Below are 24342 nucleotides of genomic sequence, written 5' to 3'. Positions count from 1 at the left end.
AAAGGGTTTTCCGTTTTGGAGGCGCTTCGCTAAACGAATTTCTGTATGGGGTTGCTTCGCAAGACGAAAAAATCTTGCGACTTCCCGCGGGGTTTTTCCCGCTTTTTCCGCCCTTTTCCTAAGCGCTAAGCCGCTTAACAGCTGATCCGCTGATAAGCCGCCTCTCAGCTGATCCGCTGATAAGCCGCTAGACCGCTAATAGCGCTAATCCGCTAAGCTGTCAATGGGCTTGCTTCGCAAGACGAAAAAACCGCTAGATGAAGAGAATCGCGGAACGGATTCTTTTCGTCTTGCGAGGCACCACTGTATTTTAAGAAAGTGGGGGGGGGGGGAGAGAAAAACTGCTTCATAAAGTCTGAGAAACGCTTGATTAGCATTTTGTTAGAAAATGAGATCATCTCGATTAAGTGAATATTAGCAAATCATCTAAGTCAGGTTGACACATTTTATTTATTTCTATTTCAGCTTTCCTCTAAATTGCCCACGGTGGTGAACATAGTTCTTCACCCCCTCCCCATTTTATTCACCAAACGACCTTGTAAGGTAGTTTAAGTTGAGAGAATATTGTAGAACATAAATTTTTGGCGGGGGAAAGTAAAAAATGTTTGAGAGAGAAACATGACTTGATTTATTTCAGTACAAGAAAACAAAAGAAATTGAACATAGTGGCATTCCATTTTAAATTTGCAAGGGGGTGGGAAACATCCCTGTGAGGAAAGTCTATAGAATGTGAAGAAGCATTTGTCACCATTTGGGCAGGATCAGATGCAAAGGTGAAAAACTGTGGTGTTATTTAAGTTATGCAACATTGCCACCTTGTGCTTATTCCTGTTAATTGCAGCTGTACCTTAATAGGCAAGATATATGACAAGGCAGGATTTACAAGGCTAACTGTCAACAGATGCTGTAGAAGAGTGAACCTTTCCTTTGGTCAACAGGAATTAAACTAATATTGAATTTTAAAAATACAAAATCAATTTTTTATATACTAATCAAACAGTGGAAAAAGCAAAGAGGGACAGCATATGTCATGTTTGCCTTCTGATGGTACTTCGTTTCTCTCAACTCACCCACTCCAAAGGCAAGATAAAAAACAAAATCAAGCGAGTTTATTAAGAGAATTTTAAAAATGTGTCTTACACTCCTCTGAGTTGGCAGAATACATTCAAGTTATTATAAAATACATTGCAGAGCAAATGAACAGTACCTTGTGAAAAAGGAGGGGTCAGGCTGATTCCCAGTTCTGGCTCGGTTAACAGGTCCACAAAATGTGATTATTCATCCTAATGGGAAAAAGACACCTCCTGCAGACTGTTGCTGATTGTTAACTTTGGGCAATGTGAACTCGGGACAGGTGTAGAAACTGGTCAGACATGTCCATTAAACTTAAAGGTGTAAAGGTCTAATGAGGCATTACATTCATTAGGAATTAGCCAACTGCACAAGCAACTGCTGCTTCCCTAAGACAGTTCTGATTTTTAGCAAAGCGTTCTGCGTAAGCTCTGTCACTTCTTCCCATTTATTTTTTTCCGGGCTTGTGTAAGTCACCAGATTCTCAGTGTACTTCAAGATCACCTTTAGAAACCTGTGTGGAAGAGGAAATACAATTGTGACACCAAAAAGGAAAGCCTTTTTCAAAAACCATCAGACATTAAAATATATTGTCAAACAGATGCTTTCCCTGGAAAAGCCATCATTGCATTGCTTTTGCAGTTGCAGAAAGACATTTCTGGACCACACTGCCCCCTTCCAGTGGCTGCAATTTGTAAAGGCGGGGAGGAAACACCAAGTCATGTTAAATGCAGTCACACATTTAAAGCAACATCTTTATTCCAGGTCCTTTGGGAAGCCCGAACAACAACTAAGAGGTGTAGTACTGAGATACTGGTGGTACCACCTTCTTCCTGCTCCAGAATGCTGAAAGGTGTAGTGAAGAGTGCTGCCAACTCATTCTTCATATTGCAGCTGATTAAGGAATGTCAAGGATTACAAATCACTAGGTGGAAACAGTCAGATAATAATCAGTGGTTGAAAGGAGCTTTGTGTATTACTTGACTAAAGCTAGAATGTACTCACTTTAGGTAATGTTGATATCCAGGAGTGTTCTGTTCACCAGCAGTATGGACATGGATTAGTTCCAGCGTAATCAAAATTAAAATTAGTTGCAAGACTGGAGATAGAAATTTAATACTAGAAGAAGAAAAAATATTTGAAAACAAAAGCTTTAGGAACAATTAAGCCAACGAGAAAACATATTGCTATACTGTTCTTCTTGCTGTTTTTAATTCACTGCCCCATGAGGAGTCTCCAAGCAGCTTACAAATTTTAAGAGCATAAAGTAAAAAAATGCAATAAAAACCATAAAAGACTCTATAAAGCAGTGACAAGCATATAAGTATACTTTTTATGTGGTGCTGGATGTTAATGTCAAATAGGTTAAATGGATTAAGTGAAGGTTATATTAGCCTGCAACACCTGGATCAAGACACTCAGCCAGGAGAGATTTTCTGCTGTTTGCTAACTGACAATCTCTCTTTCTCTCCCCTCAGATCTCTGCCTCCTTGTATCCCTTTAGCTACCGTATTTTTCGCCCCATAGGACGCACTTTTTCCCCTCCAAAAGGAGCTCCCGCCAGGCGCGCGAGGCTTGGGGCGGCAGCCTATTGCCCGAAGCACAGGGAGCCCTCCGGAGGGCTCCCCGTGTTTGGGGCGAGTGTCTTTCAGCATCAGTCAGAAACACAGAGCAATACTTGCAGAACACAAGCTTCATTTATTAGCTTATCTCTGTGTTATATTTATTGTGTAAGAATCTAGACTACATCAGTTGCATTTAGGTCCCATGAAAATCAAGTCCCACTTTCATTTTCAGTGGGATTAAGCAAGTCTGGATGTAGTCTTTGTGATATATATATATATATGCATGCACATGTGTATATGAATACAGATCTAGAATATTATATGCACTCATTCTGTCTATTTCTCTCTCTCTTGTAATACTTGAGATCTGTTTAACAAATTGTTTATTTTGAAAATATTTTCAATTACATGTTCACTCCCATTCCTTCAAAAGTAAAGAAAAAACCCCACCTCCTTCTCATGCGCAGATAGTTGTGCCTCTGGCGTGATCTCAGCGATTTGTTTGTCCACTGCTTGTACCTGGTTTCACAAGTGGAAATGACTTGACATGACACTTGGTGGCACTGGTTGCTTATCTGACGAAGCACCACGACAATCTCCAGGACAGAACGTGGGCAGAAGAGGACATGAAGATGCTTGCTGCAGAGATCAGCCAATAACCTAAATAAAAAAATATACCATTTATTCAGTGCTCTTTTAGCTGCCGTAAAATAGAACTAATGTTCAGCCGGATTGCCATAAATGCAAGCTAATTCTAGTGCAAACTACATCCATAAAAAGAGGCAAACTGATTGTTCTTCCAAATTAAAGAAATTTGAAGAAATAATCACATTTGCCTCTTTTATAATAAATGGGTACTGTTTGCCATCAATGCCAGCTAATTCCACCTGCATGATCTATTCCATCTATATAATCAGATAGAATGTTGGGACTTGAAGGACATGCTAAGCTGTGGCTAATCTAAAAGGGACATGGGAACTTCCAATCCCCTCCTTGTGGCTTTGCTGTGGAAGAGGAGAAGGAAGGGGGAGCATGCAAGCTCAGGGATGCTGGGCTTATTCTTGTAATGCTAAACTGTGGTTTATTGTCATATATGAATGTAGCCAAACCATAGTTTACAATCTTTGTTTGGAGGGATCATTAAAGCCAGTTTGCTGGTCCAGTTGCTATGGCAAACCCTGACACACCAAGAAGAGTTCTTGTAAGCTATGCATCTGAGGCATGTGCAGGAAAGGACAAAGCATGTGCTTGAAAGACTGGAGAACAGAGCATCTGAACATGGGCATTATGGCTCAAACTTATCTCATGAGGCAGTCCCTATATTTAATAGAAATGGAACTCCAGAGCTAACAAAAAGCATCACCAAAAAGGTAAGTCATAGGACTACAGTGTACTTTCAGATTTGGCAAAAAGCAGCGAAAGTGTTACAGAACTTACTTCTCAGTTATAACCTCCTCCACAGGATCACCTAGAAGTCTGATACTGTGAGACAAGTAGGGTTGTAGTTGAGATAAAATATCGGCAGTCGCAAACATACAAGGAACATCATCAGTATCTTTTCCTGACCTTAAAAACAAAAGAAAACCAAGATATTAATGATCATTCTCAGAATCGTATTTGAGAGCTCTTCAAATATGTATTACTTAGAACAAAAAGAACTATCAAATAAATAATAATTCTATTTTTGCGTGACCTCAAATCAACCAATATATTCTTGGGTGTGTTATCCTTGGTTATCTCCCAAATTCTAAGACGATGAAATCCTAGACTGTGATGCTGATTGAGGTGGTGGCCTGGTTTTTTGTTTTGTTTTGTTTTAAAAAGGTTATACAGTCTTGCTGCTTTAACTCGCTCAACATTTCCCTACCATGGTCACAGACAGGAGTCTCTTTCAGCATGACAGGTTGGGAACTCCAAAGGTTCTAAATGTTTGGATGCATTGTCTGTTGATACAATCACTTGCTTTCACAGTGATCTGCTATGAGCCCTCAAGATAAGATGGGACAGACAACCTAAACGCATACATATATTCAAACTAACCAAATGTCTGGCTCATCAGTTACCTCCACATTTGAATCTTTGTACAGCAGTCTAGAATTATGTAAATAGGAAGAAGGGTTTGCAAGAAAGCATAGACTGACACCCCAACATACACCTCTAACCATAAAAAGGAGCAGGAGAAACAGGCATTACCCTCCAATTTCTTGAACTTGCTCTTCAGGCATTAGAGGAAGAACAGACCATGAATGAATGCTTTTTATGCACTTCAGTACCTAGAAAGTGAAAAAGAGATCTATAAATAATTCTATAGATGAAATTTGCAGGTAGGTCTATTAGCCCAAAGGCTACAGTTTTCATTGCTCCTGCCCCCCCCCCCCCCAATCCCACATCTCCACAAAAGGTCCCCTGATCTTCAGGACTGGCTTTTTAGGTAATGTTGAGGCATACAGTATGAAGAGATCAGAAAGCCTCATTCTGAGAGTTTTGGTTCTTAGAATTCAGCCCAACACTTTTATTTGCCATTGACTTTTTAGCAGACCTTCCTAACCTGAAGTCACATGTGATATGAATCCATTCCTGATTAAACTTCTCTGACAGTCTATAACTTTCAACTGGACTCTTTTGGTGTTGTCAAACAGTGATTTAGCACACAAACCTATTCTGTATGCACATGTTTGAGTTTCCTACTAACTTTGACAGGACGGTTGAAAGTGAATCTCCCCCCCCCCCCGCCCCAAAATCTGGAACTGTACTTTACCCATCACAGAGCTCTAATCCCCAGGACTGGGGGAAGCAATGTGCTTTAATTGCATGGTGTGGATGTGACCAATGGCTATTTTTCAGTCTATTTAAAAGCTCAAGAGAGATAAACTCACTACTGAACGACAAAGAGGATGATAAAGGCAATATACCTGCTTCTTAAGTTGGGCTATTGGATGAAATTGGGAACAATAGCAATCTGCACAGCTCATAAGTGGTTTTAGGAATGAGTGTTCCTGGTTTGAAAATAAATTAAAATTCATGGTTAAAATGTAAATATATTTTGAATTATTTTCTGTAGATAGTATTGCAATCAATTCCACTGAGGCTAACTGTACTGTACTTAACAATGTTAAGGTATTGTATGAAGTTGGATCCAGACTTGTGCTCACTGGAGTTCTGCTTTTGCAGGAGGAAATGAGGGGTGAGAAATGACCTTTGTTGATTCCTCCTTTCCCCTGAAGACCCCTGAAAAGCATGGAAGGCGGTGTCAAGGATCAATGAAAACTGCTCCTCTTCCTCCAGTGGGAAGCCTTTGCTGGATCCTAGATCTCTCCATGGATACAGGAGCCTTTCCTGTCAGAGGGAGCAAGTCTGGATCCAGCCTAGGATGCTTTATATACAAAAAATATATATGAAAATAAAGGTATCAACTACTATGCACTGCCCTAGATTCTGATGAAACCTACACATGCGGATGAGCGGTTTCCAACACGAAACTACTCCTTCCTGTGGATCAACCATGTTTGGAACAAAAATGGACTTAATGCATCTGTGACTGGATCTCCCTTGTTTGCTTTTGAAATAACGTTTCAAGTAGGTATGGGTGGGTTCAGACTTTGGTCAGACCAAGGCTGTTGGGAATAGTTAACCCTTTCCCTCCATTTTCCCCAATCTAAATCATCCTTTGTTTTTGCTGCGGAAGGGCTAATAGCTTGGGGAGGGGCAGCATGAGTGAAAAGGGTTAAAGATCCCATATCCCAGGCCCATTTTGATCGTAGATCTGTTTCAGTATTTACAGATCTAGTAATATAAGCCAGAATGAATGGATGAAGAGCAAGCTGAAAAACCCTGCATGCTAAAGAATAAAAGAAATAAAAACCATTTGACAGAAATGTTAGGACAGCAGAACAGGGATGGCTCCTATCTTTCCAATGTTAAGATAGCTTACATAATGTAAGATATCTACAGTATGGTCTTCCTCAATTTGCTGCCCTCCAGATTTTTTGGACTACAGTTCCCATCAGGCCACTGGCCTCGAATGGTAGCAGCTGTAGACCAAAATATGTGGATGGCACCAGGTTCGGGAAGGTTGTTCTATACTACAGCTGTAGCTCACTGGCCACAATCCAAAGAGGCCATGCATGTATCCCAAGGCATTTCTTTAGGGAAGGCTTCCTCAAACTCGGCCCTCCAGATGTTTTTGGCCTACAACTCCCATGATTCCTAGCTAGAGGGACCAGTGGTCAGGGATGGTGGGAATTGTAGTCTCAAAACATCTGGAGGGCCGAGTTTGAGGAAGCCTGGTTTAGGGACACAGAGGGATTGCCGAGTTTCTCTTCTGGAAATAGCTCCTCATACAAAATCAGATTCTACTCAGGAGGGTCTCCAGACCTTCCGAAGTAACTTTTTAGGGAATGTGACAGACTCGTAAAAAGTGGAACCATGCATGGCACTTTGGATCCTGCTCACTCTGCCCATAAAAGAAGTGCCTAAGTCATATGATAGTTGGATAAGATAGTCTTCACATCCAGATCTTTCCAGATTTTGGGTATAAGGAAGCATAGGTTTCACATAAATAGGTCTTGCTGCACCAAAATTGGCCCCTACCTTGACTGCAGCTATGTCACCTTTAGAAAATCTGTACAGGAGGGTAATAGAAAATGAAAGAATCGAATTGGCTATTTCTCTCGGGAAGACATTCAAGCTGCTCTCTCCATGGCTCAGATGATCTCTGACACGTGGGCCTTCTTGGTGGTTCAAGAAATCCCAAAGAAATTCCTACAAAAAACAAGACAAGTAGTGTGAAATGTAAAAAGAAAAGAAAAGGCCCTTCTATGCAGGCAAGGTGCCTTTGATATGTAGAAAAGCGTTTCTAGATCCAATCCAGAGAGGGTGGAAATAAAGCCAGAGCAAACATTTGTTTGCTTCCCTTCTACAAGAGCAAAATCCTACTGGAAGTTAAGTTTCTGATATAGATGATTATGAAAATCTGCTCATTTGAGAACTCATTATTTCTCATTGTTCAATTGCTTAGAGCTGCCAGAGCACATGCCAACTTGTTTGCAGATCTGCAAATGGAGAATAGTCTCTTATACAACATTAATCACTTTCACTATTAGGATGCAACATGCAAAATCCCTGTTGAACAGTTTCAAAACCAGCAAAGGTGACAACCCTGTCTGTATGGCTGACTTCATTATCACCATTTAACTTTTTTTCCATACTAAAGCATTCTAATGATCTTTTAATTCTATCCATGCTGCAAATATTCAGCACTGAACTGCTTGCTTCATAGAGAATATAAGTTTAGGTACTTGAGTCCTACAGATTTGAAAGAGTTACTTATACCTTAGTGCTGCATGAATTAATATGACAATGAATTAACGTTATAAAAATAACATTGTGCTCACCCAAGATAGCCCAGGTGTGTTGGAAGAGTGAGTTGCCTTATTACAAAATACCCACAAGTGCAGTCCTATGCAATATCAACTCAGAAGTAAGCTCTACTGGCACTTATTACTCAATAAATGAGCCCTAGAAAGCTATGGGCTTTTCATTTTAAATTCAATAAGCCAAAATCCATCATCTTACCATTGCTGATTCACCAAGAACTAAAGGAAGCTGATTGGCTTCTTCATTATGCAACTGTTTTGCTAGCATCTAGATATAAAAAATAGATACAAATGTCAAATAACCCAAAGCTTTATAACTAAGACATAATTATAAGGCATCCTGCATTTTAAAAAATAATCTTTTTTTATAATTGAACATCATTTTCTAAAAAAAACCTTACTACTTCAACCAACCAACTATAGTATCATGTTGAAAGGTAAAAGGTAAAGGACCCCTGGACAGTTAAGTTCAGTCAAACGTGACTAAGGGGTTGCGGTGCTCATCTCGCTTTCAGGCCAAGGGAGCATTTGTCCAGAAAGCTTTCTGGGTCATGTGGCCAGCAGGACTAAACCGCTTCTGGCACACAGAGGACCGTGACAAGTGTCAAAGCGCACGGAAATGCGGTTTACCTTCCGGCCACAGCAGTACCTATTTATCTACTTGTACTGGCATGCTTTCGAACTGCTAGGTTGGCAGGAGCTGGGACAGAGCAACAGGAGCTCACTCCATTGCGGGGAATCGAACCACCAACCTTCTGATTGGCAAGCCCAAGAGGCTCAGTGGTTTAGACCACAGTGCAACCCGCGTCCCTAGTATCATGTCACGTACTCCAATGAACCACATGGTCAACTTACCTCATCGAAAGTGGTATAAAGAGAAGATGACTAGAAAAGAGAAAATAAAAATGTCACTGCTGTTTAATTTCTGGAGGGAAAATACAGGTTGATTTAAATTAAGTCATACTCTGGCCACATTCACACAATAATTTAAAGTGCTATGATACCACTTTAAACAGTTGTAGCGTCACCCAAAGAATTCTGGGAGCTGTAGTTTGTTAAGCGTGATGAGAGTTGCTGCGAGACCCCTATTCCCCTCCAAGACAATTTCCACAAGACTCTAAATAATGAACAAATCAAAATAAAATTGCTCACTATCCCAGCGCTCAGCTGATTTTTACAGTGGTGCCCCGCAAGACGAATGCCTCGCAAGACAAAAAACTCGCTAGACGAAAGAGTTTTCCGTTTTTTGAGTCGTTCCGCAAGACGAATTTCCCTATAGGCTTGCTTCGCAAGATGAAGTGTCTTGCGAGTTTGTTTCCTTTTTCTTAAAGCCGCTAAGCCATCAATAGCCGCTAAGCCGCCAATAGCCGTGCTTCGCAAGACGAAAAAACCGCAAGACGAAGAGACTCGCGGAACGGATTAATTTCGTCTTGTGAGGCACCACTGTACCCTCTATTAAGGGGAAACTGTGGTTCAAGCTAACCAGAATCTGTGCACTGAGGAAGGGACTAGGCAGGGTGTGTGATCTCATCCTTCATTCCTGGCTGCCAAACTACGGTTTATCAAGCTGGGAACTGTACATTCAAACTGGACCATTATGTGGTACCAATTAATAACAGATGTGACTAGAGGTGTGTTTTTTTTTAGAAGTGACCAACAAGGGGGGGGGGGGAATTACCTCAGCCATCATTGTAAACAATTAAAATTATTAGTAGGACTGGAATGACACTTGTAGTTTAAGGTTGGACTATGGTTGTAATGGAGATTTAATAGAATTGAATTAATAGAGAAGATGCAGGAAGAAAAAAGTTAACATAAGGACCCACAAAGGTGAGGAGGGAAGTCCTTAGGAATTTATGGAATTCTCTTTTTGTTTTGGTTCTGTGACAATTGTTTGTAAATTTTAAAATCTGAAAATTAAATGTTTTTTTAAAAGAAAAAGAAAAAATTACCTCAGCAGTCATTAGTCTGCTAGGACATTTATTAACTTTTGTGAAAAGCAACCTAAGTCCACTCTCCAGCTGAGGTAGTAACAGTATAACACAGTCTGCATATCTGAAAGAAATATTACAGCGAGATTGATTTCCACTACACATTTCTCTTCTTTCATGAAAATATGAACTTAACAAGCCTGATTCAGGCTGGATATTGTTGTCTCAGATATTTGAAATAAAGGCACAAGGAGCGGAAGCAGTATGCAATCACAGGGATGGGGTGTGAGTGAGTGAGTGAACAGCAGTGTTTACTCATTTCTACAGCTATTTTATGAGGGTTCCCAGTCTTTGGGGGGCACATTTTCCCATAGCAAACGTTTAGTGAGACCACCCTTGAGACTTCCTCTTGACAAAATTCCAAATGTGTTCATCAACCTTCAAAGACTGGGAACCCCTGCTATAGCCTTTGGTTTCAGAGAAGCCTAGAAGCCTGGGCAGTGCCGGATTTACGTATAAGCTAAACAAGCTATAACTTAGGGCCCCACTCTCTTGGGCCCCCCCCAAAAAAAAAAATTAAAGGAAAAAAACACTGGATGTACATTTCCAAAATATAAGATAAAAAGCAAGTAAAATAAAAACTACTGTCAGGGAACTGACATCAGAGCAAGCAGAGCGACAGGCGGAGGCAGGGCTCCAGAGCGATGCCGGAGAGGGGACCAGCAGGGGGGAAGGAATTCAGCGTAACACCAATAGAGATGAGAGGGAGATGGAGGAATTGGTGACAGGGCTCCAAGACCCTTCACCCGAATCTAGTGGAGAGAGCGCTGGCACGCCCCTGCCTTCCCCTCACTTGCGCAGACGCGTTCCGCGCAGGGAACATAGGAGGAGACTTGGGGTCAAACAGCTTTTATGCTGGAAGAGGTTCAAGAAACGCCCACCGACGGATTCTGCAAGTGACTAACAGGTCACGGAGGGCGAGCTCTAACCCTAAACATGGTTGAGCAAACAAACTGACTAATCTGAAGGCAATTTACGCACAAGTAACCCCCTTACAACCATTACAACTACATACAGCAAAAGTATTTTGCGTTGTGTAGGCTCCTATGATGTAAGTCATGGGCGCCACCTGCTAGCCTGCTCCCTAAAATATCACTGGTTTGCTCACTTCTATATATAGGATACCTACATTCTGCATGGACTGGTTGCATGGCAATATGTGCAAATGGCTTTAGATACCTATTAGGTCCATAAATTACCATATAGCATACATTCAACACCAAAAAACAGTGACAATTTATTGTTGACAAAGGACAGCTGGACATATAAAGGGCCCCATTACCTTCAGTAGCTCAGGGCCTCATCAAACCTAAATCCAGCCCTGAGCCTGGGGCATCCAAGCGGCTGCTTGAGGAAATGGGGAAACTCTTTGACTCTGCGATCCCTCCACGGGCACTCTGGACTTTAATATCAAGGGAGCATTTTTACATCAAAGTATTTCAAATGAGACCTTGATGGTGCAGAACCCTGTGTGGCCTTCTTTGTGGAAAGCAAGAGCTGCTTTCATGATAGCACTGAAGCTCAGTGGTATAGCATTTGCTTCGCAGGTAGGAGGTCTGAGACTGTCCTCTAACATCTCTAGGTAGTGCTGAGAAGGGCTCTCCATCGGAAACCCTTGAGAGCTGCTTCAGGGCAGTGTAGACATTAGAAAGCTAGATGGCCCAATCTTCCGACTCAGTAGTAGGCAGATTCCTATGTTCCCATAGTAGGGTAGTCATAGCTCTTACATATCACATTTTGTTGCTTGGGCTACTTGAATGTGGCAACCGATGACAATCAGGCAAACGAAGCCTGCAAATTGAACAGATGATGCCCGGGATCCTAATATAAATAAATCCAGTGCTTTTTTTCCTATAGAAAAATAATGTTTAGGGGTACTCTCATTTTCCTACTCATATTGAAATACTGCCCCTCAATGAAGCCAAACTTAGATTCACAAAATGTTTAGGGGTGTGCATACCCCTGCATCCCCCCAGAGAAAAAGCACTGAATAAATCTATGCTTTAACTGGTTTTATATATATTTCAAAAAAGAAGACTAGGGGAAAATGCTACACTTCTTACCTGCATTGTCTAAATGATGATAGTGCAGTAATCCAAAAAGGCAACATGGTTCTTAATACAATATTTGATTTGAGTACTAATTCATCAGCCAAGGACAACAATTCATGATTAAGATCTACGAGCAACAGAGAAGAACTTGGAGTATAAAACTTTGTCACCTTGGATGGGAGTAACAAGACGTGTTAAATTTGACCTTGGATGAAGAGGAAATTTGCTGAAGTGAATTTAAGACTGTAAAAGAAGAAACGGAGACAAACCATTTCTTCCTAGACTCCAACCACCGGAGGAAGACCTGTAGCCTAACAGCTCTTCAGTTAACTATGTAGAAACCTTTCAAAGTTAAATTGTGAGCTCTAATATTGCTGCTCAGTGAGGCCCATAGCAAAGAAACGAGAAGTGGCACCTTACCGCTGCATTAATGATGCACATATATTAGTGAAAATAACCTACAAAAAAGCCTATTAGTGGAGTCTGCCTATACAAATGTATATACTAGGAGGAAAGTGCACTGGAATGCTGCTGATTTTTATTTTTAAAAAAATCTTTGCAAACTGAAACAGAAATGGAGAACTGAACTTAAGAATGGTATAATGAAAAATTGAGAGGAACTGAAATAGACAGATTCATCCGTGGGCTTGGATGGTTCCCAAGCTTAAATGGCCACTAGATCTTAAAAATGCATGCTAGAACAGCATGATTTTTAAATGTCCGAGGTTTTCTGAAATCTGGACGGGACTGTGTCGGGCACATACTGTCATTTTCCTTACAACAGATTTCTTAACACCCAGTACACAACTTGCACCCATAAACCTGGTTTTCCACAAAGACTGAAGTCTCTGGATCTGGGCAAAATTCTTATGAGAAACAGAAAATGTTCAAGAAGCATAATACATCCGAATAAACCTTTACAAATGGTGAGCTGCAACAAACATGCTCACCTGGAAAAACGTGCAGCTCTTTCAAGTTGCTGAAAGATACGTAAGGTCGATGAACTAAAGTAGACTGAGTTTGCTGGAGGTAAGTCTTTAGCAGTTGTCCCAATCCTGCCGTTAAACAAAGCAGCATAGAGGAATATCTAGGCAAATTATGATATACAATAAAATTAGAAACATCCAGAACAGGCTTTGCCAACCTGGTGCCCCTTCCAGATGTTGGTGGACTACAACTTCCCTTAGCCCCAGCCAGCATACAGGTGGGCGAAGGCTGGTCTAGAAACACACTGTTAAAACATCTCCCAAGCAATAGTGTTTGGGAAACTTAAAGAGCAAGGCTGCAATCCTGCTCTTAGTTCAGGTGCTTTGTATCTTCAGTGGGATATGAGCAGACTAATCCTCTGCTGGACAGCGGACTCATCCAGCATTCTTCCAGCGGTGCAACTGTGTTCCTGCTATGACCAGTAAGAAAGAGACAACTCACCCCACAAAAAATCCCACCCACAAATAAATAACTTGCAGCCTTACTTCACAGGAATTTCCTGGGGTGATGCAAATCCATGCCACAGAATATTACGAAGATTCAGACCATCTGGAGATCCAATGAACACTCTGAGAACATCCATCTAATTTTAACAAAATATAGGAAACGGATTCAAACTTTGACATAACATCAGTGTCATGGATTGGAGGAGAGGGGCTGCTCCAGACATACAAACAGCTCCAGGTTTTTAAGGACCTTGGACAGGCTATTGCTGGTGTGCATGTCGCCCCCATAGAGCTGAATGAGACAAATAGATGCTGCCACTTTGGCCTCCAAGTGCTAGCACTACTGCAGCCTCCAACTTGCATTTGTTCCCACCTGAGCACAAAGGCATGGGTCAATCACCAGTCTCCCTCTCACCTAAGGACTTATATGGCAGTAACAGGGCTGTAATGAGCCGGATTCTGGCCCATCATAGCATTGCCGCAGCTGCGTAACCATTGCTACTTGCTCAGTGGTGCTGTGACAAGCTGGGCTTGCAACTCATTGCAGTTGGGCCACTCCACTGTTGAAGTGGAGGCCATTGGGTGGGGGAAATGGAAAGGCATCAGCCCTGGCAGGCCCTAGCAAATGTCAGGTGCTGATGTTGAGTTTCAGCACACCCACAGCTCCTGCCCTCTAAAACCTCTTCACTGGGCACAAAGTAGTAGAAAAGAAGAGCATCATAGGCTCCTAGAAACAATACCAGTCAAAAGGTCTGGAGCTCTCTGCATTCCATAGTAATTTAAGCAGCAAGGACACCGAGAGTCTTAAAACTCAAAATGGACAAAAATTAAAAGCTTGTGAATAAAAATAAACACCACATGCAAGACACTCACCACTGATTGCCCAAAGACTGTGGCAAGTTCCTGAGACACAAGCAAGTCGCGCAGGAGAAAAGGACAGTCTTTGCCAATTAATAAGAACACCTGGAAATCAAAACAAAAGAACACATTTTGCCTTCTCAAAACATGCAAACAAGTAAATTGTTTAAAGCATTGTGCAAAACTTTTTCTCTCTTTTCTGTTTAAAAGAATAATCTCAAGGCAACTCTGGAAAACAGTCAGTCCCTGGCATCTCCAGGCAGGGCTGCAAATATCCCCGGTCAAAAATCCTGGAGAGCCATTGCCAGTCAACACAGACAATTCTGAACTAGATGGACCAAGGGCCTGACTTGGTCAGAGAAAGAAGAAAGGGAGCCTATGTAAACCTTGATTTTATCTGTCAGGAAAGAAGATGTGAATCCTACCCAAGCATCTGGAGAACAGGCGAAGTCCCGGCAGACTGGAGGAGGGCAAATGTTGTCCCTATTTTCAAAAAGGGGGAAAGAGAGGACCCAAATAATTACCGCCCAGTCAGTCTGACATCAATACTAGGGAAGATTCTGGAGCAGATCATTAAGCAAACAGTCTGTGAGCACCTAGAAAGGAATGCTGTGATCACCAATAGTTAGCATGGATTTCTGAAAAATAAGTCATGTCAGACTAACCTGATCTCGTTTTTTGACAGAATTACAAGCCTGGTAGATGAAGGGAATGCAGTGGATGTAGCCTACCTTGATTTCAGCAAGGCATTTGACAAGGTGCCCCATGATATTCTTGTAAAGAAGCTGGTAAAATGCGGACTTGACTATGCTACCACTCAGTGGATTTGTAACTGGCTGACTGACCGAACCCAAAGGGTGCTCATCAATGGTTCCTCTTCATCCTGGAGAAGAGTGACTAGTGGAGTGCCACAGGGTTCTGTCTTGGGCCCGGTCTTATTCAACATCTTTATCAACGACTTGGATGATGACTCAAGGGCATCCTGATCAAATTTGCAGATGACACCAAACTGGGAGGGGTGGCTAACACCCCAGAGGACAGGATCACACTTCAAAACGACCTTGACAGATTAGAGAACTGGGCCAAAACAAACAAGATGAATTTTAATAGGGAGAAATGTAAAGTATTGCACTTGGGCAAAAGAAATGAGAGGCACAAATACAAGATGGGTGACACCTGGCTTGAGAGCAGTACATGTGAAAAGGATCTAGGAGTCTTGGTTGACCACAAACTTGACATGAGCCAACAGTGTGACGCGGCAGCTAAAAAAGCCAATGCAATTCTGGGCTGCATCAATAGGAGTATTGCATCTAGATCAAGGGAAGTAATAGTGCTGCTGGTCAGACCCCACCTGGAGTACTGTGTCCAGTTCTGGGCACCACAGTTCAAGAAGGATACGGACAAACTGGAACGTGTCCAGAGGAGGGCAACCAAAATGGTCAAAGGCCTGGAAACGATGCCTTATGAAGAACGGCTAAGGGAGCTGGGCATGTTTAGCCTGGAGAAGAGGAGGTTAAGGGGTGATATGATAGCCATGTTCAAATATATAAAAGGATGTCACATAGAGGAGGGAGAAAGGTTGTTTTCTGCTGCTCCAGAGAAGCGGACACGGAGCAATGGTTCCAAACTACAAGAAAGAAGATTCCACCTAAACATTAGGAAGAACTTCCTGACAGTAAGAGCTGTTCGACAGTGGAATTTGCTGCCAAGGAGTGTGGTGGAGTCTCCTTCTTTGGAGGTCTTTAAGCAGAGGCTTGACAACCATATGTCAGGAGTGCTCTGATGGTGTTTTCTGTTTGGCAGGAGGTTGGACTTGATGGCCCTTGTGGTCTCTTCCAACTCTATGATTCTATGATTCTATCTCTAGCACCAGTCCAAGATTACTGAACATCAATGGATTAAGAATGTATGACTGATGTTCTTGACAAAGGGAGAAGTAATGGAAAAGTGGGGAGGGGACATGTAATGCAATCCTAAATAGATTTACTAGTCCCACCAAAACTGGTGGAACTATTCATTAGTAAAAATGCAATTCTGATGCTTGGTGGCTTTGCTCAGCCCACAAGTAGTGTGGAGCAGGACTGGGTAAGGAGCAATAATACATCCTCATACATAAAGACAAGGGTCCATTAAACAGTACTTGGCTGAGGATTTTCCACATATGTGCTACTTAGTTACCCAGTAGAATCATTAAAAACAAAATCTACAAACCAGGGATCCCAGGTTTTAGTTTTCCATGTCTTGCTGACAGTCAATCAAAACGAAATTCTTGATGAAGTATGCAGGGATTTTCCATAAGCAACCAAAAGTCTATCTTTTCTGAACACTCTTTCACACACATGCCCAGACCTTGACTACCAGTGAATGAGTTTAACAATACGGCACAAAATAATAACATCCCATCAACCTGAGAGTATGACATAAAATTAGCAATAGTAACTTTTGCTTAGGGGGCACTATGGAGAAAAAGGACTGAACCAAAACTTAGGAATGTTTCTGAACAAAACGAAGAAGTATAAAACAGCTATTAGCACAGAAACATAGAAAGAAAAGCAAGATGATTTTAATCTCTTAAAACTTATGAGAAGGGCTCCTTTAAGTGAGTTACTTTTTAATAATCAGAATAGTCCAGCATTCTGTTCTCAAAGTGACCAACCATTCACTGTGTGAAGATGTGGGTTCAGATAGGTAGCCGTGTTGGTCTGACGCAGTCGAAATAAAAAATTAAAAAATAGTCCAGTAGCACCTTAGAGACCAACTAAGTTAGTTCTGGGTATAAGCTTATACCCAGATCTAACTTAGTTGGTTTCTAAGGTGCTACTGGACTATAGTGTGAAGATGTGTTATCTTTTGCCCGTTCTGAATATCCCAACATTGGATGTCTACAAGTTCTAATGCTGTAAGTCCCCAAAGCTGAAACCTTTCCTCATAGAGGAGTTGCTCCACCCCCTTGATCATTTTGGCTGCCCTTTCCGGAACCATTCTTGGAGGCTCTGCACACGGGCAAGCGAAGGGTGTGGGGACAAAGGGAAATGAGAGGCTAGACATCTCCTCCCTCTTCCCCCCCGCAACCCCTTTCTTCCGATGCAGCAATCCTAGCCTATTATTCAGAGTACCAAGGGAGGTAATGGGGAAAAGGGGCTGGCCCAGCATCTTCCCTCCACCCCTTAGGTTCACAGTTGCTCCTCCTCATCATGACATCCAATGTCCCAGGCCCCACTAGGCTCCTGCTCCTGGAAGACACAGTGCAATTGGCATGCACCTCTGGCAGACACATGGCTGCTTATCCAAGATGGTAGGGTCCCGTGCTCACATAGGCAACAAGTGACATACTTGGTTCTTTCTGCAGACACTTCTACAGGTCTGCTTTGCTTGTCCCTTTAAGCCACAGTTACACTAAACTATGGTTTAAAATGTGAATGTGCACAAAACCGCAGCTTCTTACTGTGCTGCTAGCAGCTAAGGTTTGTTCTTGGCTTATCGCTCACGGTTTGTCTGGGCAGAAACAAAGCATGAGCCCCAGTTAAGATGTAAAGCTAGGCCATATCATTACTAAGCTGCCAGCAGAATAGCAGGAGAAAGGGAGGAGCAAAGCATCTGCGATTTCAGCAGTGTGTACCAGCAGGTTACATGTTCACATTTAAACCAGTTTAGTTCAACTATGGTTTAGTGACATGCAAACAAGGTCACAGTAAACATCTGTAAGCAAGCATCTCACAACACTTAAATACGGAAACCAGCTGGAAATTATATTCAACCTGCAATCTTAAAATTATCAGAAAAAGAAGGGAGACACTGTTTCTTTCAGTGCAAAAAGACCTCATTAACATAAAGCTTGGCAGAGCTGAAGATTTTAGCACTTACATCACCCAAGGCTCGTTCCAAACATGCCGTAAGCTTCATTAAGCTCAGTGCAATGGCTGTAGCATGTGGACTCTTTATAGCGTCAAACGTTTCAAGAAATACCTGCCGTTTGGGAGAAAGGAAAACCAAGGGTAGTCATGTGGCACAAAACGTTTAAAGTGAGAGAACAGAACAGCTATATAAACTTACAAATGCAGTTTAGGTTAAGAACAAAAATTCACAAGCATTTCTTTATTACCATTTCAAGTATTACAAAAGGAAAGAGTCTTCCCACTCCATAAAGAATAAATTATTTGTATCCTAGTTTAATCTACCCTTTGGAGTTCCCACACTTGAAAATTAAACAGGCACCAAGACAGTTGAGTTTTTGGCACCTATTGAAGACCTTCCTCTTTTAAGGACCTTTTGAGTCAAGATCTTTCCCAGTCTGCATCTGTATTGGGATGTTTTTAGGATGTTATTTACTGCCCTTTGAGAAGGAGGGCAGGATCTAAATTAAATAAATTATCTGTAAATCTCATGTGGAGAGCTACTAAGTTCCACTACAGCAGGCTTCCTCAACCTTGGCCCTCCAGATGTTTTGAGACTACAATTCCCATCATCCCTGACCACTGGTCCTGCTAGCTAGGGTTCCTGGGAGTTGTAGGCCAAAAACATCTGGAGGGTCAAGGTTGAGGAAGCCTGCATCAAAGCACCACCACAAAAGAGAGTCCAAAAATGCAGGCAGCTGTGTTGGTCCATGCACATACACACAAGAGGGACAGAAAGACAGAGGTAAGGGTCTCTATCTAGCTCTCTGGACTCTTATGTCATACCTCTGAGCAGTTCGTCCACTGGAACCAGATTACAAACTGGTCTTCAAATTGCTCCCTGGTAAGGGATTGTAGATATAAGTGAAGAGATTCACACAAAGATCCTAAAGATCTCACACTTTTTACATAATCCACAGTTTGATCTGAAAAACAAAAAAGCAGTGCCTAGTCAAGGAGAGCATCAATAAACTCATGTTCTTATGAAGTATAAACATCTAAAAGAAAAGTTTTCCCCTGAATAATTAGTCTCTTCCTTTAAATTCCTGGGAGTTTACCTTAGTGAAGACCTCACTTGGAAAAACAATATAACTCAGGTGGTTAGGAAGGCCCAACAGAGACTCCATTTTCTCAGGGTCTTGCAAAAGAACAATGTTAAACAACAATTGATGACCTCCTTTTACTCGTTCACAACAGAAACTGTCCTCTCATATTGTATCACAGTGTGGTACATTGGCTTGACAGCCACAGACACGAAGTCGTTACAGAGGGTGGTGAACACAGCACATGATATCATGGGCTGTCCCCTGAGCCTGCTAGATGACATTGCAAGGGATCGTTGCCTTAGGAGAGTGAGAAAAAATATCAGGGTTAATTCACACCCCAGCCAGGGCCTCTTTAATCTTCTACCCTCGGGCAGGAGATATAGAAGTATAATCAGTCGTACCAACAGGCTAAAAAACAGTTTCTATCTGTGGGCTATTACACTGCTGAACAGAAAATAATATAGTGCAACTGACTTTTGGGATTGGTGTGTTGTGCGACAAGCACACAGAGTGCAATGAGATTGAGTGTTTGTAGGGGTGGGGAGGCTTGGTTAATTTCATTGTACACAGGTTGAACATTGGCAATAAAGGTATTATTATTATTATCTTTCTAAAGCAGAATCTGTGTAAAAGTCGGACATATTTGTTTGCTATGGTTATAGTAACCCTTAATTCTATTAAATTAGCCCAAATGATTGCCTGAAAACATGTAGACAAGCTCTAGGATCTGCAGTGCAATCCTCTGCATGTGTTTAATTAAAAAGTAAGTCTCACTTGTCTAATGGGGCCTACATCACAAAACTGTACTTAGGAATTGCAACCTTAGCTAACCAATCCACACACCATTTTAACACATACCTGGTTCTCCATACTGTATGCGTTCTGTGATTGTTCTCCAGTGTATCTCGCCTTTGTCGGACACAATGCTACTAATAGAAAGGTTTGCTTTTATCTCAAATCCAGCTTCACAAACCATATAGTGCACTGTAGGGGAAAGACAAGTGGAGACTGGATCAACTAGCAGCATCTGAAATGAGAAGTGAAAAATAATGAAAAAAGTATAAAACAACACAACTACTGTAGTACTCTCTTAAATAGACCCACAACAGGCACAGCTACAACACACCGTAGAACATCAGTATTGTAAATATATGTTTTTAAAATGTGGCATATGGCCAAAATTGCTGCCTTCAGGGTGGCTAATCTGTGGTCCTCCTGAAGTTGTTGGATCCCAACTCCCATCAGCCCCAGCCAGCATGGCAAGTAGTCAAAGATGATGAGAGTTGTAGTCCAGCAATATATGACGGGCCAAAGGTTGGCTATCCTACTTTATACCACATTTATGTACTGTCAAACCTCATCTCCTGAACGCCTCTGTTTTGGAACGTTTCGGCTCCTGAACGCCAAAAACTCAGAAGTGTTCCCGTTTTCGAACATTTTTCGGAAGCCAAACATCCAACATGGCTTCTGCTTGAGTGCAGGAAGCTCCTGCAGCCAATCGGAAGCCGCGCCTCGGTTCTCGAACATTTCGGAAACCGAAATGGACTTCCGGAATGGATTACATTTGACAACTGAGGTTTGACGGTACCAACTGTGTATTCGTATGACCACCTTAGAGCACAGTGGAGTTGTCATTCTCCCTGGTTTGTTTGACAGCTCTTCCCACCGGCTGTTCCAATTCATTTCTGTCTGTGTACGCAGCAGCGGGTGTTGATGGAGCCGAGATCTCTTTACCCTATGCAATTGTTCACAACTTGACTAGAGACTGGATTATGAACAGCTTAAGAACTGCAGTCAGTCAGTCAGTGTGAAGCTCCCGTTGTTCGGTCCCTGCTCCTGCCAACCTAGCAGTTCGAAAACACGTCAAAGTACAAGTAGATAAATAGGTACCGCTCCGGCAGGAAGGTAAACGGCGTTTCCTTGCACTGCTCTGGTTCACCAGAAGCGGCTTAGTCATGCTGGCCACGTGACCCGGAAAGCTGTCTGCGGACAAACGCCAGCTCCCTTGGCCAGTAAAGCGAGATGAGCGCCGCAACCTCAGAGTCGTCCGCGACTGGACCTAATGGTTTACCTTACAAGATGCAGACGCATTTTGCGTAACGTGAGCATGCATTAAAAGTCCAGCCCTGGAAATGCGGTGAGCCACATTTGTGACCCTGGCTTACATCAGCCCTGCAGTGCAGTCCAGTATTATGACCCCTACTTTGCAGGAGTCTGTGCTTGGTGTATGTGTGTGAACAACCACCTACTATGCTGATCTCCACACCCGTCAGAAGAAAGCAACTCTGTAGGCAGAGGCAGCTATATACGCTCTCGCCCCTCAGGTGGAGCGCTACAGGTTGCAGCAAGGAGAAGGCGAGTTAAATATCCGCCCTCCCGCCCCCTTCCCGGACGGAGGGTACGACTCTTCACTTTCTAGCTCTACACACTTACCTCCATTCCTTTCAGCTTCTCTTAGCTCCCGGTCGCTTCTGTCGCGGTTGGTGACGTCACCGAGGAAAGGGAAACCCTTCGAGCAACGCTCGTCCTATCAGGCGGTTTGGTCGGAAAGCTTGTGAGCGGCTGCCGCCCTCCGCCCCGCCCCGTTTTGCCTGAGCGAATACGGACAAAGCCATGGACAAAAACAGGAAAAGGCTGAGTAGTACCCCTTCTCACCACTCGGGGGCGTCGAGGAAGCATAGTGAACTGAGTCGGGTAAGCGGCGGAGAGCGCGGCTGTCCAAAGTGCGCATGCGCCTTTGGCGCATGAGCCTTCCCGGGCAGAACGTTCTCCCCTGCTCCGCACAAAGAGCTTTCCCTGCACTTTCCCTCCTGCGATATTTATTGATTGCATTGATTGATCGATTGATCTCACTTTTCGAACATAGTTCTCCTCTAAGCCCCGAGATCACCCAGTGAGCTTCATGGCTAAGTGGTGATTTGAGTCCTGATCGACCCACACGCTAACACGTGTTTATTGTGGAGTCAGTGAGATGCTAGCTAGCAGTATTGAGACGCCACAGGTTCTGTCTTTCATGCAACGTGCAGCTTCCCTATACACGGCTGCCTTTAGATGGCTCGGGGGTTGGATAACTCCATACCCTCCAACATTTCTCTGATGAGTTTGACCAAGCTGCGGGAGGGAGTGGAAGACAGGAGTGCCTGGCGTGCTCTGGTCCATGGGGTCACGAAGAGTCAGACACGACTAAACGACTAAACAACAACAAGGAAAAGCAGGTCATTCCGGGATCAAATCAGAAACTGAAATGGCTTCTGTAAATACACGATTGTCCCTGGCAAATTAGGGACACTAGGAGGGTCTGGGTGTGTATGTGGCCTGAGTCTACCTCTGCCTGCTACAAAAAGCTCCCCATTGATTTCAGTGTTGAAAACTGTGGATAAATATAAAGATAAACTTTCGCTAAGAAGTTAAGAGTTAACAGTGAATGCCAACTGGACAATTTTGTTACCTTGCCTTATTATTTGATAATGCTTATAACTTTATTATTATTATTTTGAAGCCTAAAAGTGTGATAACGTGATTCCTAAATTAATTACGGGGCATTCCAGCCTTCACAGATTGGGAGACACAGAGCTTCGAGCCATGAGATTCCAGGTTTTGACCCAGATGATGAGTCTATTACAGATATAACAAGAAATGAGCTCTTGGTGTTCAAGGCTAGTTTTGCAAGACAAAAATATGCGAACACATACAGAATGGAACCCTATAGAAAATGTGAGGCTCATGTAATAAGGAAGAAAGCTGAAGAGATCTTAAAGGTAGAGTTAAGATTTGTTATGACGCACTAGTTCTGCTTCTAAACTTTATACACGGTATACAAACTCACTACTAGCAGTTGCTCAATGCCTCAAAATTTATTTGACCATGCAAACTGGTGTATAATAGACTATTGTTTACTATAGTAAAGGTATCAGTCTCAGTTTTTTTATTATATGTTAATATGATGCATTTTGATTTTAAGGAACAATTCAAATGGTCTTGGTTTATGTACAACCTTTGTACTCAAAGAGAATATTTACATGAATTTGAAAACCAGGGCAGGTTACAAAATGCCCTCTTCTGGGCCACCACCAGAACTTCTGAGGGCTGTGGAACTACCAAGAGAGTTCCCTCTGCTGATCTTAATACCTGAAAGGGTGCAGGAGGTGGTAGTGGACTTTTCCATTTAAAATAAAAGTCTTTGTGCATAAAAATCTGAAGTACACCTTCTAGGAAGAACACTTTGCTTAAGGTAGTTTCACTGACTGAGCTAGACAAAATATTTGAATACTGTGTTTGCAAAAATGTACAAGATTTAGGGTGTGAGTGTTCACTTATGAATATTACAAAAGAATTTGTAAAATTCATTAGCAGGAGAACTATTGTTATATATATTTGTTAAAGTGAGTGTAAAATTTCAACAGAGATGTTTTTTATATGAATACCGGCAACTCTGTGTTTAATTCTCAATAGAGCAAACTTCAAGATTTTAAATATGCTGGTCAGAATGGCTCCATGATATGTATAAGCCTCACAGAAGATTTATTAGCAGCTGTCAAGGATTTGAACTATGACCGTTACAAGTATGTGGTCCAAGTATTTCTTGTGGAAAAGACTGGTCAGTCAATAAATGTGAGTAAAGAAATACACTTGTTACAACCCCCTCCCAAAACCTAACTGCTTAAGAAATCCTTCATTCCTCTGCACCGTCAGGACCACCTGTCTCCTTATGCTCCCCACTTAATTGCTCAGGTCTTCTGACCACCTTTGGTGGTCCCCCCCCCCATGCCCCGATGGCTTTTACCAGGTACTGAGCCTTTCGTGCAGCAGGCTCTGCCTTGTGGGGCTCTTGCCAATAGAGGTTCAGCAGGAGTCATTTTTGCTTGCTTGTAGATGTCTTCTAAAAATTGTATAATTCAGACAGGCCTTTCAAACCCAAGGCTCACTGCCAACCAGCTCTTACTGATGTGCTTGGCATTTATATTGAAATACTGTGGTTTTTGGTTTGCATTGTAATATTCTATATGAATGTGTGGTTTGTAAAGAAACAAACAATAAACATAAAATAAGTGTTTTTTAT

At 42.3% G+C, this 24342-nt stretch overlaps 2 protein-coding genes across 5 annotated transcripts in view; one reads left to right on the top strand and one right to left on the bottom strand.

Moving 5' to 3' along the window:
- Positions 1 to 24342, top strand: part of DYNLT2 (dynein light chain Tctex-type 2) — a 32347-nt gene that overhangs the window by 6775 nt on the left and 1230 nt on the right. The window contains exons 2-4 of the mRNA XM_081855904.1: positions 21732 to 21977; positions 22832 to 23041; positions 23736 to 23894. Of these exons, the coding sequence (XP_081712030.1) occupies positions 21897 to 21977; positions 22832 to 23041; positions 23736 to 23894 (450 nt within the window). The 5' untranslated portion in view covers positions 21732 to 21896. The remainder of the gene's footprint in view (positions 1 to 21731; positions 21978 to 22831; positions 23042 to 23735; positions 23895 to 24342) is intronic.
- On the bottom strand, positions 1088 to 21810 carry ERMARD (ER membrane associated RNA degradation). Of its 4 annotated transcripts, none has more exons than XM_081855846.1 (18): positions 21717 to 21810; positions 20142 to 20310; positions 19024 to 19163; positions 18209 to 18310; positions 14360 to 14449; positions 13526 to 13623; positions 13004 to 13140; positions 12066 to 12180; positions 9964 to 10066; positions 8867 to 8896; positions 8211 to 8279; positions 7227 to 7397; positions 5549 to 5632; positions 4830 to 4909; positions 4074 to 4202; positions 3087 to 3296; positions 2077 to 2190; positions 1088 to 1585 (listed from the first exon to the last, which is right to left on the bottom strand). In XM_081855846.1, the coding sequence occupies exons 1-18, from the start codon at positions 21720 to 21722 to the stop codon at positions 1423 to 1425; spliced, it is 2010 nt and encodes a 669-aa protein (XP_081711972.1). In that variant the 5' UTR covers positions 21723 to 21810; the 3' UTR covers positions 1088 to 1422. The 4 variants fall into 4 exon arrangements, with proteins under 4 accessions (XP_081711972.1, XP_081711973.1, XP_081711974.1 ...); XM_081855847.1 differs by lacking the exon at positions 21717 to 21810 and adding an exon at positions 21550 to 21673; XM_081855848.1 differs by lacking the exon at positions 2077 to 2190.

Source organism: Podarcis erhardii, assembly GCF_964252035.2.
Source record: "Podarcis erhardii genome assembly, chromosome: 3".
In the NCBI taxonomy this organism is placed as follows: Eukaryota; Metazoa; Chordata; class Lepidosauria; order Squamata; family Lacertidae; genus Podarcis; species Podarcis erhardii.
Note: the sequence above shows the minus strand (reverse complement) of the source record. Positions and strands in the feature narration are given on the sequence as shown.